The sequence below is a fragment of the Astyanax mexicanus genome, chromosome 17 (genome assembly GCF_023375975.1).
Source record: "Astyanax mexicanus isolate ESR-SI-001 chromosome 17, AstMex3_surface, whole genome shotgun sequence".
In the NCBI taxonomy this organism is placed as follows: domain Eukaryota; kingdom Metazoa; phylum Chordata; class Actinopteri; order Characiformes; family Acestrorhamphidae; genus Astyanax; species Astyanax mexicanus.
The window spans coordinates 5,794,381-5,808,575 of record NC_064424.1 but is presented as its reverse complement, the minus strand read 5'-3'; the positions used below and the strand labels follow the sequence as shown (position 1 = coordinate 5,808,575).

Sequence of the window (14,195 nt, the reverse complement as noted above, 5' to 3'; positions counted from 1 at the left end):
CGTCGGCGGGCCCGTTCTGACTATGTAAAGTAGAATGCTTATAAGCGTCAAATATTTTAAACACACCGACCAAATAACCGACTCATATTCTTTAGTACTAATTTAACTACCTGCATGCAAATTTACAACCATCTACATGAAACTAGTCGCCAGAAATCGCCAACTGAAAACAGCCTGTTTTTTCACATTGTTTACATGGGGAACACGCCTCCCCAACAAAATAGCCTTATAAAATATTATTAGTATATAAAATAACATCATATTACATTATAGAAAATTCACTTACTATCATAGCATCCACAATACAGCACTGAATCGCAGATAAAATATCCATAAAGTCCTTTATTCGCCTGCTCACTTCTCCTCACAAACATGCGTTTATTTTCAGCGCAGCTGAAACATAATATTCTCAAGCTCCTAGCGACCACACAATGTAATATTTTCACGTAAAGTTGTACGTGAATACAAAGCTAAGGATGTCCTCTTCTAGATTCTGTGTTTTTTATTGGTCCACAAACCACTATTTTTCTTGAGTGATCGTCTTTTGAACCAATAACGTGAGCGCTGGATCAATCCAATCCAATCAAATCAAATCAGGTCATAGCCTTTCTCCAGCGTCACAAAAGTGATTGACACCTATTTCAACCAATAGTCCACCCTTAGACGAAAACATTGGTACGTAATTTGCCCTGATTGGTCTCCTAATGGCTGGGGGAGGGGCATGCCTAACCGCTGTCACCAAATTCCCTCTGCTAAACATAAGTGCGCCCACAGCGCGCATACGTGTGATTTTGTTTGTCATTTCATCAAAAAGTATTAATATTACTCTGAAATAGACTTACATTCATTTATTTTATCACAAACAAACAAAAATATTACAAACTCTGGCTGTATAGAGACAGATTTACTGGAGAGGTTTTGAACACTTTGGAGACGCCTGGTGGACACCTAATATAATGCAGTGTAACTCTTCAATGCATTGTGATATAAATTACAATTTTTGTAATTTGTTTGTCAAGACCCTACTGAATCAGGAAATGTAGAGAATGATTGACTATTCATCACCAACATCCATACACACATTGTAAACTCTAAATATAACAGGCGCTTTTTTTTTTACATTTTCTTCTGCATTTGATGTTCTCAAATGGAACTTAAATAATGGAAATTAAAGTGTTGAAGTGAATTATTGTTTACTGTTTATGATTACACTGCATTTGACATTTAATAATAAAACATTCAAATTATATTTTGTTTGCATTTGTGAGATCTTAGAAAAGGAACAGATTGTAATCGCATTAAATCCTATTGGACCGAATTGTATCGTATAAAGACATAATTTGAGGTATCGTACACTATCGTATCGCAGACTAAAATAATCGTATTGTATCGTATCGTAATGAATCTTGTGATTTACACCCCTAGATAATCCTGGCAAAAAATCCACCTGCAGAAAGTGGCAAACCTGCAAATAGTTAGCTTACAGTTGTTGTTACATTGTTTGGTTTTTAATGATTTTATCATCAATTCATAGAAGTGTTTTATAAAATTGTTTGATTAAATGGTTTCATAAGTATTTTATAGGGTGATTGAAAAGGCTGTTTTATTTTTATTTTCTATCTATTAACTGGAAGGAAAAATAAAACAATAATATGCAAGATGTGGTTGCTACATTCATTCAGGCTTAAAAAAACGACAATATTGTAAGTAATCCAAAGTAATCAGATTACGTTACTCACTTGAAGTAACGTAACTGATTACGTTACAAATTACATTTTGAGTGATGTAATCAGTAATCTGTAAGGGATTACATTTTAAAAGTAACCTTCCCAACACTGATACCAACAAACATCTTGATGATCCCCAAAACTTTGGGAAAATATTTTGTGGGCTGACGAGATAAAAGTGGAAATCATTGGAAGGTAACACATAATTTCAGAAAAAAAAAACATCATACTGAATGTAGAACATGGTAGTGGTAGTGTGATGATCTGGGGCTAATTTGCTGCTTCAGGGCCTGGACAACTTATATATAATTAAAAATAAAAAAATTTTGACTGGTACTGTACATAGGATCCCACTGTTCCACATCATTTTACATATATCCATTAATAAATGTGTTGAGACGGAAAAACAGCCCTGTTTTTTGCGTATTTTATATACAGTGTTTTATAAATCTAACATTTAGGAATAATGTTTTTGGAATATTTTTGGAAAGAGTTTTTATGTGTAGTCAGTGTTGTACATGTTTCCTCCAGCAGGTGGCAGAGATCAGCTGTGTGATGATCAGATGGAGAGGAGAAGAAGTGGTGTTTGAAAGGTGTGCTGCTGCTGCTCTGTGTTAGCTTCAGCTTCACGTGCTATCTAATGTTTTTATTAATGTAAATATAGAGATTATATAGGTTATAAAGCTGTGTATAGTCCTGTATCTGGTGTGTGCAGTATGGATCAGTGCAGTGATGAAGCTGAAGACTGGTTTATGGACTCTCTACACATGTAAGTACTTCTCTAGACATATATATATATATATATATATATATACTCACATTCGTTTATTATATATAACTTGTATAACTAAAACGTTATATATGGTGTTTAAATCTGTATACAGTGCTAATGGTTTGATCGTGTTTATCTACTATGTATTATACACAGGTTAGAATATCCCTGTTAACTGTTATTCAACTAAATGTAATTAAATATGTAAATGTTTGACATTATTGCACATTTATTTTAATTCACTTGAAAATTTTATTATATGCTATATCTTGTGTTTCTCCTATGTAGCTGATGTACACAGTAATGTCCAGATGTTTATATAAAGAGGAATTAAAAAAAAAAATAAAAAATAGAAAATACTATTGTAGAAAAATGCAAATGCAATCCAGAAGATGCATTGCTTTTCCTCACTAGCATGCAGAATATGTGCAAAAAATAAATACAAAACCACTATTACATTACCAGACACCCCAAGTTGCAAAAGTTGATTTCAGGGAGGTGAATTATTATAATTTTTTTTTTTTTGGAAAAAAAGCCTTTAATTGACAAAAATTGACAGTTACAATATCACAAAAAAAATGCACAACATCAAAAACATTTCATATCATATTACAATAATTATTAATATTGGCTCCGCCATGATCTGCTTTCTGTCACTCACTGAACAAATCCCGTCCGGGAGGGGGGAAAAACACTGCCGCCCACACTAAAAACTGATTGGCTGTCTCGCAGACTCTTTGCAGAGAACAGGCCAATCAGAACCCTCTCTGTTTTCTCTCTCCTTCCCACACGCGATTAGAGAAAAAAGTCTGTGGTCTGTGTGCGCGTTTGCGTGCAGTGCGCGTTTGTGGGGCACTCGTTCTGAATTCCGGGAGATTATATGTGACTCGCTGGCATCAGGGAGCCACTACCGAAATGCGGGAGACTCCCGCAGCTTCAGGGAGACTTGGTTTGTCTGCATTACATTTCACTGCACTTGGTCTCTTTATTGAAAAACAATACACAAGAATTTACATTTTTAAAACCAAACGCGGAATTTGTATCAAAATTGCACACAAACCTCCTTAAAATGTGATCAGCTCAACTGCATTGTATTCCACTGTGCTGCAAATGTTTAAAAGCAAATCATAATGCACAGGATTGCATTTCGTTAGGAGCAGGACGGTGTTTGTTCCAAAATTAAATGTAATACAGGAGTTTTCATCACATTTAGCATCATCCAATTCAACAGGATTTTTACACTCTCTGTAATAATGAAATGTACAGTTAGGACAGTGTCTTTTAAGCCCTGATGATATTTTTTATGTTCTTATTGTCGATACTCTAGTGCCAATAGAGTAGGACTCTACAGGAGCAGATAAACATGAACATACTGGCATTATGCCCAATTCCAAGCATGGGCTAGAGCAGTATAAAGACCCTCAGTATATTGAAGAATGTTAGAATGATTGTTGGTCGGTGCTCCATCCAGTACTTTTGGAATGAGTTGGAGAACCTGGTTTTACTAATGCTTTTTACTAATGCTCTTGTTTCTGAATACAATCAAATCCAAATAGCAATGCTCAAAAACCCTGGGCAGTAGAGACAGTACAGAAGATGAAGTTCTAAAAGAAAAATGTACTTTGTACATATCTTTTGTTTTGCAGGTACAAAGACCTACATGTCTTTCAACTTGAGCACCCTACAAAAGTCATTGAGTGGACAAGTGAAAAAAGTAAAGCACTTACACTCCTTATTTTCCATATATAAATAGATAAATAAATAAATAGATTGCAGTATGTGGAAATGTATTATAATACTGTATGTTTTGCAGGTATATGTGTAGCAGGTTATTCTTCACCCAAAAATGAAATATTAGAGCTTCTCCTGCCCTTAAAGCTGTACGCCGGAGGTAAACAGGTAAATTAGCTACTGGACACCTATATACACCAGCAATGCTCATATACACACACATCTAGATTTCAAAAGTGCTTGATGATGTGTTAATATACATGATCAAGCCTATTATTGTCATTTCTCAAGTATGCTGATAAACAAATACAGGATCAGGATTTATCTCTTATCTCGTGTCATTTTTTTCTCTTGTAATTTTTATAGGGCCTGTGTCCAGAGAGAGACTTTAAAGTAGAGCATGGAGGATTCTCAGAGGAGCCAGTTGAGTGTCTGAGACACATCTTTGGAAAAAGGTGATGTTTTAACATTAACAGTCTCTTTAAACAACAACTATTAACTATTGTAATGAATCTGTTTATATGTCTGTTTATAGAGTTAGCTTGTGCAGAATTGCAAAACTCTAAATGGTTTATTGTTGGTGTGTAAATAACAATAACAATAGTAAGTAACTATAAAAAGGATACCTACCTGCATATTCTGCTTCTAGCCCTTCCTTCCTTCCTTTAACTCTCTCCCTGCTCTGCCCCCCCATCCCCATCCTGCCCCATTCACACTGTACTGAAACTTAGTACTGAAACATTAGAAGAACTGATTCACTCACACACCCTTATACCTGCACTACTACTTATACTACTGCACAATCATACCCACTTTAATTCCCCATAAACTGTGACATTTAAAGAACTGTATGCACTAATTCACTTTATCAGCCTTAAGCTGATACTGTTTATACAGGTTCAGTTTACATTGTTGTGTTGTAGATTTACTGTCTCCCATTCTTTTATAGTTAGAATCTTATTTTCTATACTTGCTGTAATTTTTGGGAAGAAAAGTAACTTAATTTAAATTCTCTGAATGTCCTGAACATATGCAGTATTGACATTCACCCTGAACATTCACCCTACACTACCAATAAAATGTGATTTACACCTTACAATAACACACTTAATTCTGCTAAGGCGAAAAAGGTCGAAATTATTTGTTACTAATTTTATTAAAATGATAACACAGAGAACATTTTGGTAACTTGACCATAATAAAATATACATATATAAATATATATGTATATTTTTTGAGTGCATTAATTAGTTCACTGATCTTCTTCTTTTGTTGACAGGTGTCTTGTATCTAGTGGACGTAATAGTTCCAAACTTCAGGTTTGGGATATTGGAGGAGATGATACTGGTAAGTTTTAGCATATGTATCATATGTTAGTACTGGTTTTAGCCTGCTGCTATATTAGAGTGGGCTTGTATAAATAACAGGTGGGCAATTTGGGGGGTGTAAACATTTTATTAATTTTTTTTTTCTTCATGACTTAAAATCAGGTGTTTGTCTCTTCATGTTATGTCATGTCAACCTTAGAGAAGGCAGAACACAGCTAAGCTGCTGCTAAAGAAGGAAGAGACGACTTTTTTTGCCAGAATTTTGCGCAGCTAATTAAAAAAAAATGTTAAATAATCAAACCAAACATTATATTTACAGTTTATTTACATACATTTACAAAATACACCATTACTGCAGGCATGTATGTATATTTAAGACTCATTAGTGTTTCTATGATTGGCAGTTATGTTACAAGGTTCTGCCTTTTCTTTCAGTTTACCAATCATCATAAGGAAAAGCCCTACTTCTCCATGCACTGACCAATAGACATTGAGATTTCTGTACAAAATGCAGCAGCTTGCAGTATGTTAGTGCCACAAAAAATATTTAAAAATCACAACAAAATATTTAATTTTATTGGAAAAATATTTAAAAAACATATATATATATTGTCCAGTAAAGATCAGTTATATCATAACAGGTCTAGGTAGCGGTTTTCTGTGGATGAAAAAGAAAAAATCCATAACTACTACTGGCCTTGGTTTAATTTATTATTATTTTTTTTATCCATCTTTGGTCAATCTTGACTTCTAGTTCGTTTGTATAGTGGTTTAGATCTTAATTTTAATGTTTTTAACATATTCTTTTTTTTTTTTTTTTGTATTTCCAAAATGACCAAGACATCATCAGGAGGACTGGAGTTTTAAACCTGAGCGACTCGTCCCCTAAAAGCAGAAAAATAGCTTCAGGACTGACGGAGGATCCTTCTGTTCTACACGGATATCAGATCAGCAACGTCCAGCTGACTGAGCTGGCCTCGGGGAAAGTGATTTACTCAATAGGTAATGATAAAATTAATTGTTCTTTTATTTTCTTTCTCTGTAGGGCAGGGGTGTCCAAACTACGGCTTGCGAGGTATTTTAGAAATAGAATGAAAGTTGGCCCGCTGTTAAGCAGGTTTTTATAATGTGAGATTCAAAGTTTGAACGCTAGGTGTCAGAAACGGGCCAAAGAGTCTAAAAGCGGAGAGAGTGCGCATTTCTAGTGCAGAAAAACGGGGCAAATAGTCTAAAAGTTGCTGTAATTAAGGAGTTTAATATTAAGAGACATCATGAAACGAAACATCAATTTGAAAAATCTTAGTTTACACAACACTGTCAAAGATAAAGATAGTAAGTCAAGTAAAATGGTGTGTAAATGAAAGTAATCAGGAAAATTTATTATTTAAAGTGGTATATTTCATTATTTGTTTTATTATAGAGTCTGTGGCCCGTGACTTCAAATATATTTCTCCTTCTGGCCCCCAACAAAAAAAGTTTGGACACCCCTGCTTTAGGGAATAGTTTATTTTTCTTTTTAATAGTGAAAATAATCAAGTAAACTGACTTTATTATTTTTTAGGATCTGACTCGGTGGATGCAGTGAGTGGTCTGCAGTTTGTGAATGCCAGTGCGTTTGTCGTGTGTGGAAATAACGGCTCTCTGTACCTGGGAGACACGAGGGATCCGAAGATCGAGTGTTTCGCTCTTCAGGAGACTACGAGCAGATCAGACTGGACTTTCGGATTAAGATCAGGCCAGCCTGAGTCGGACTCTTCCTCCTGCACTGTCGCAAGACTCTCCTCCTCTGGTCAGGTGTTCGTGTCTGATCTGAGAAAAATGAGCACTCCAGTCAGACGAGCTCAGATTAATGTGCAGCACGGTGATGCCAGCAGTGAGTTTCTGACCGTGACGTGGGCTCCCGCTCTGGACAACGCTTTAGCCGTGTCAGGTAGGAGCTTTATAGGCTTTTATTCTATAGATCAGGAGATTTAAAGGAGAACTCTGGTGTAAAATGGACTTTTGCTGTAGTAAAACCTTTGTTTAATAGCCCACCTTTTTTAATAGCCCACCTCCGCTCTCCCACAGCTTTCTGAGATCCAGTAAATTTGTGCTTTTTGCCCAGCACTCTTTACAACGGCCTCACCGGGGAAGATTTTGCCCCTATAAATAGTTTTTTACACCGTTATCCAGGCTCAAAGTAGCTCCATACCTCATTGGTAGAATCTGGAAAGCCCTGACATTGAAATTGAGGCAAAATTTAAAAAATAATAATAATAAAAAGTGCACAAGAAGCTAACAATAAAGACCAACTGAAGAAATTCAGTTTTTGACTTAAAAATAAAAAAATTAGGGCCGTTCTGTTACATATTTCAGTATCAGACTAAAATGGTCATTATATACAGTACAGGCCAAAAGTTTGGACACACCTTCTCTTTTTCAATGCGTTTTCTTTATTTTCATGACAATTATGAATGAACACGTGGAGTTTTGTACTTAACCAAAAAAAAGGTGAAATAATAAAAAAATAATTATATTCATTCTAGTGTCTTCAAAATAGCCACCCTTTGCTCTGATTACTGCTTTGCACACTCTTGGCATCATTCTCTCAATGAGCTTTAAGAGGTGGCCACCTGAAATGAAAAGTTTTCCAACAGTCTTGAAGGAAGGAGTTCCCAGAGGTGTTTATTAGCACTTGTTGCTCCTTTGCTTCTTCACTCTGTGCTCCAGCTCATCCCAAACCATCTGGATTGGGTTCAGGTCCGGTGACTGTGGAGGTTCAGCTCATTTTTTGTTAAGTACATAAAACTCCACATGTGTTCATTCATAGTTTTGATGCTTCAGTGAGAATCTACAATGTAAATAGTCATAAACATAAAGATATATATTCTGGATTGGGCAATAACTGAGTGAAAAAACTGACTACTATAGATCTTATAAATGTAAAGATATTCTATAAAATGAAGCAAGCTCTTGCTATTAGAATTAAACATTGTAATAACAGTAATTAATAGTAACATTTTTATTTTTTTTTAGGGTTCGATGGATCAGTTCTTGTCTTTGATACAACAAGTTGGACCACAGAGTCACAGACCCCCGAGCCCATATTTGTACACCGTGGTCACATCATGTCCTGTGAGATGGAGACTGATGACAGCCCAGTTATGGTCACTACTCATGCGTGGCACCCTTGGCGACCAAGAACTCTTCTCTCAGCAGCTTCAGACGGATCTATGCATGTCTGGGATTGGGTGGACAAAAACAACGAGACGCTTTGAGCTGGCATTTAATAAAATGTCAAAATTGTAACTGAAACATTCAGAAAAAAAGTCAGGTCCGATAAATACCCCTTTATAGTTAGAATTCTGTGACATTTGCTTCTTTTAGTCTGCATATATATATTTATATATATATACCAATCCAAAGTTTGGACGCACCTTCTCATTCAATGTATTTCTCTTTCTAATCTGAGGCTGGTAACTCTGATGAACTTATCCTGTGCAACAGAGGAAACTCTTGCTCTTCCTTTTTCTGGGCCGGCCCTGATGAGAGTCACGTTTTGATGGTCTATGCTGCCACACAAAACCCTCATTCAGCAAAAATGTCATAGAAGAAAAGAACATTTTTTTTTAACTGTCAATGGAGATTTTATTCCACATAAATTTTTTGTATTTTTACAAATAAATGAAAGGTAATGGAAAATACAGCTCTTATTTTATATACATACACCTAACCAACACTTCTATGGTATTTGGTATATGGTATTTGAGCCAGCTTTTAGCTAAATTGCTGTATGTGATCAATGAATTATCATGATATTGTTAATAACTGTTAGTAATGGCACTAGCAACATATTCAAATATATTACAGCAGGAACTGCTATTTAGTCACATACTGTAAATAAGACAGTTTTAACTAATTTATAGTGTTGACTAATTGTTAATTTGTGCTAGGGACAGAAACACTCAGTTTACACTCAAACTGAAGTAACCAAACTAAACAGATTACATATTTATTCAATAAATATCAGAACATTTGTCATTTAAATGTCTTCTGGGCATTTATAGGGTGTTATAATCTTTGACTAATTGAAAAAATAATCATTAGTTGCAGCCCTACTTAAAAGTAATGTGATGATCACCCCAGTCTCATTTTCTTTACTGGCATATTAAGTTCGCATAATCTTAAAAAACTGACAGCAGGTCATTTAAAAAAAAAAAGTATTTATTATCTCTTTGAATTCTTTACAAGCACGTCTTTGGCATATTAATTGTAAACATGCTTAAAATTAATCTTTAAAAAATTGTGTTTAAAATGATTAAAATGTGCACATGAGCAGTCCAGTTATTCTTCCTAAAAATGTGATGGCAGAGCATAACCAGTTATATTACTGCTCTATTATGTTTTGAATGAAATATACAGTATATTGGCAAGAGTATTCACTTGTCTGCCTCTACATGCGTATGAACTTGAGTGACATCCCATTCTTTATCCATAGGGTTTAATATGCTATTTTCCCACTTGTTACAGCTAAAACAGCTTTAACTCGTCTGAAAAGGTTTTCCACAAGGTTTAGGAGTGTGTGTATGGTGATTTTGACCACCATACTTCCAAAAGCATATTTGTGAGATCAGACACTGATGTTGGATGAGAAGACCTGGCTCACAGTCTCCACTCTAATTCATCCCAAAGCTGTTCTCTTGGTTTTCCCACACCGAACTTGCTCATCCATGTCTTTTTTTTTTTTTTTTTTTGCTCATTCTTTGCTTTGTGCACTGGTTCACAGTCATGTTGGAACAGGAAGGGGTCATCCCCAAAACTGTTTCAGCAATGTTGGGAGAATAAAATTGTCCAAAATCTCTTGGTATGCTGAGGCATTAAGAGTCTCTTTTACTGAAAAACAACCCTACACATAATCCCCCCTCTACCAAATTTTACAATTGGCTTTTAGACAATGGCCAATTTCCTGGAAACCACCATGCCCAGACTTGCCCATTGGATTGCAAGACAGAAAAGCATGATTCGTCACTCCAGAAAACACTTTTCCTCTGTTCTAGAGTCCATCCGATGCTTTGCAGTGCCTTTGGTGATATAAGGCTTGGGTGGAGCTGCTTGACCATGGAAACCCATTCCATGAAACTCCATTATTCCATTACACTCTGCTGCTCTTGAGCTGATCTGAAATCACTGATTTGTGCTGTGATGGGTGCTTAAACACTTGGTACTATATTTTCTCTCACATCAGATGTTTCAGGTCACTGAGAGAAAACTCCACAAAGGCTATTTCCTCCAGCTCACTCTTATCTCCACACTCCATGAGGCAAGCAAAGCGTTCTGGTCCTCCACACTGCGTGAGATCAGAGTACCCGCTGGGACCGTGATGGATGATCCACGGTTGACTCCAGCCAGAGTCGCTGAAGGGAGAGCTGTTCAGATACACTCCAAGAGCTTTCCTCGTCCTCCTGTTGGTTGGATGAGAATAAATGAGCCAGGTTTTTGCATTTGATGTTGTGCAGTTCTTCTCTTCCTCTTTGGGGAGCTGAGCTGGAGTGAAACTCAACACACTGCCCTGGCAGCCATGGTGGGGCTCTACCAGTTTCCGAGCAAAGTGAGGGCTATGAAAAACATCTCCACTGTTCTTACTGATGGCCTCTATTCTGTGGCCTTCACTGCTTCGTGCGTTGCAGTACAGATAACTCCTATTCTCCTGGTCGACGATCTCGGCCATTTCACACTCGCAAGAGCTCACGTCTACTCTTACACCCATCTGCCACGTGCTTCCACAGTCATCGCTGAAGAACGCCAAAGCGTGGGGCCGCACACGCAGCGGGAAATGAAAAGGGAAGCATCTGTAATGAATGTAATAGACATAAGCTGGAACAATAAGTCTCCCACTCCTCATCTGAACTCCGTGCCCAGGTCCCACAGCAAATGTAGCCCACCTGCCGATCTCGTCTCCGATCACGCTTTCCGTCAAATCTGTGGCTTTACTCCAGCTCTGTCCCTGGTCTTTGCTGGTCACGTAACACAAACGAGCTTTGTTCTTACCAGAGCAGATCTGGTGTTGCTCAGTGGTGTTACCTAATATGCAGACGAAGAACAAATAGAGGGTCTGAGATTTCCTCTCGTAGACGGGGCATGGATTCATAGTGCGATGATCCGGCAGGGATGCTGTGGTGAGCTCTTGAGCAGGTGACCACTAAAAGAAAAAAATAAAATAAATAAGCCTTTGGGAGCCTTTATTTTTCTTATTTTACCAAATTGAAAAGCTCTAGAATGTAATCAAGAGGAAGTTGGATGATCACAAACCATCAAACCAAACTGAACTGCTTGAATTTTTGCACCAGGAGTAAAGGCATAAAGTTATCCAAGAGCAGTGTGTAAGACTGGTGGAGGAGAACATGATGCCAAGATGCATTAAAACTGTGATTGAACTGTAAAAACCAGGGTTATTCCACCACATATTGATTTTTCTTTTACTTTTAAAACTTTATGAATGTTTTTTTTTTGTTTTTTGTTTTTTTGCATTTTGAGGTCTGAAAGCTCTGCATCTTTTTTGTTGTTGTTGTTATTTCAGCTATTTCTCATTTTCTGCAAATAATCGCTCTAAAAATGACAATATTTTTATTTGGAATTTGTGAGAAATGTTGTCTGTAGTTTATGTAATAAAACAACAAAACTAATCCAGATCAAGTCGTTTATATGACTTTTGTTGAAGTTACTTCCTCTACTGTCCAGAGCAGGCTTAAATAGATCACTCTGTGTGTAATACATCTATTTAATATATGAGTGTCACATTTTCAAATGAAATATTGAACTAAAGTAACTTTTCAATCATATACATTTTTTTTAGATGCACCTGCATAATATACTCCATATAACATATATCATGTATATGTGTAGATTTGTAGGATCACCTGGATGGATCCATTCTGGTGGGTTCCTTGTCTCATGACCAGAATCTGTGCATCACAGTCTCGTGATGTGCGGCGCTTCTCAGCAAAAGCGAGGAAGGTTTGACCCTCGTTGATGTAGATCAGCGCTGGGATTCTGTATGTTATACCGCTCGGCTCCTGTCTGAATAACGCAGTTCTTATAGGCTCTTCTTTTACTGCTGAGTACTTTGTAGAAGTTCTGCACTCCATCGCTGAATCTACAGAGGGGATCATGAAAAAAGACAGATAAGAAATCAGTGCTGGAAACTTTTTCTAGTCTTGGAAACTCCTGAAATAAAAAAACTCGGTATAGATATTTTATCAAGATATTTTACCATTTTATGGACAACATTTCTCCCAAATTCCAAAAAAAAATATTGTCATTTAGAGCATTTATTTGCAGAAAATGAGAAATGGCTGAAATAACAAAAAAGAAGCAGAGCTTTCGGACCTCAAATGATGCAAAGAAAACAAGTTCATATTCATAAAGTTTTAAGAGTTCAGAAATATATAATATAATATTTGGTGAAATAATCCTGGTTTTTAATTACAGTTTTCATGCATCTTGGCATCAGGTTCTCCTCCACCAGTCTTACACACTGCTTTTGGATAACTTTATGCCACTCCTGTTCAAGCAGCTCAGCTTGTTTTGATGGCTTGTAATTCCTCTTGATTATATTCCAGAGGTTTTCAATTTGTCAATTTGGTAAAATCAAAGAAACTCATCATTTTAAGTGGTCTCTTATTTATTTTATTTTATTTTTTTCAGAGCTGTATAAGTTTTTTTTTTTTTTTTTTACAATACACATTTACAATACATTTATTTTTATATTTAATTATTAATTTCACTTTTTAGTTCATTTGTTTCTATTAAGGCCTTAATAGTTTACTGCATTTTTTTGTACACTGGATTATATATGTAAATATTTTTATTTACCTCCCTGAAAAGTAGTTTTTGCAGGGTGGGATGTCTGCAATTGTGCACACAGCTTTTCTAGTCTCTCTAGAGAAATAGTGCCAACAGGACAGGCCTCTATAAAGCAGATAAATATGAAACTATTGGCATAATGCCTGTTGCCGGGCATGGACAGAAGAATTACAGTAATAAAAAACAATAATAAAATTGCTGAATGTGCATTATAAACACCGCTGTACAGGAGATATTCAGGCTGACATTGCATTATTTTTGCATTAGTTACATTATTCATTCTCTATAATGAAATTATAAGCAAAATAGTTAGAGGGGAGATACTACAACTATATAACTAGCTATATATCTATACATGCACGTCTATACACACAGAGCACAGAATAACCCAGCCCCCTACACCACCAGCACTACAGTCTGACCCCAGATCTGATAGAAACGCATTAGATTAGAGTGTATTTACCGGTTCTGGCACTGCTGGGTTCCTCTGGGTTCCTCTGCTGCAGAAGAACACCTTCACACTACAGAACGCTGTTCTACACGGAGGAGGACCATCGCTGTACATGCGGAAAACACTGCCGCACTGCATTCTGGGAAATGTAGTCTTCTTAGCGCATTTGCTACATCGTCATTATTATTATTAGTGTGTTTCACTAACGATTGGTTTCATTGATTAAAAATGAGTATTATTGTTATGTTCAGTACCAGTTCAGTAAATTTTACTTTACTATAGGGTATCAAAGCTCTTTGCGGGGGACTCTTGCGATTCCTTTCCTGAGGCAGTCCTGATGAGAG

The 14,195-nt window shown here is 36.4% G+C and overlaps 2 protein-coding genes across 2 annotated transcripts; one reads left to right on the top strand and one right to left on the bottom strand.

Moving 5' to 3' along the window:
• The first annotated feature begins 2,262 nt into the window (after positions 1-2,262).
• wdr73 (WD repeat domain 73) lies at positions 2,263-12,224 on the top strand. The gene is made up of 9 exons (XM_022675971.2): positions 2,263-2,320; positions 2,443-2,496; positions 4,146-4,213; positions 4,313-4,398; positions 4,597-4,685; positions 5,510-5,577; positions 6,399-6,560; positions 7,120-7,488; positions 8,574-12,224. Exons 1-9 carry the CDS (start codon positions 2,283-2,285, stop codon positions 8,813-8,815), a joined length of 1,176 nt encoding a protein of 391 aa, XP_022531692.2. The 5' UTR covers positions 2,263-2,282; the 3' UTR covers positions 8,816-12,224.
• On the bottom strand, positions 9,744-13,969 carry neu3.1 (sialidase 3 (membrane sialidase), tandem duplicate 1). The gene is made up of 3 exons (XM_007250035.3): positions 13,864-13,969; positions 12,455-12,690; positions 9,744-11,736 (listed from the first exon to the last, which is right to left on the bottom strand). Exons 2-3 carry the CDS (start codon positions 12,680-12,682, stop codon positions 10,774-10,776), a joined length of 1,191 nt encoding a protein of 396 aa, XP_007250097.3. The 5' UTR covers positions 12,683-12,690; positions 13,864-13,969; the 3' UTR covers positions 9,744-10,773.
• Positions 13,970-14,195: the final 226 nt, after the last annotated feature.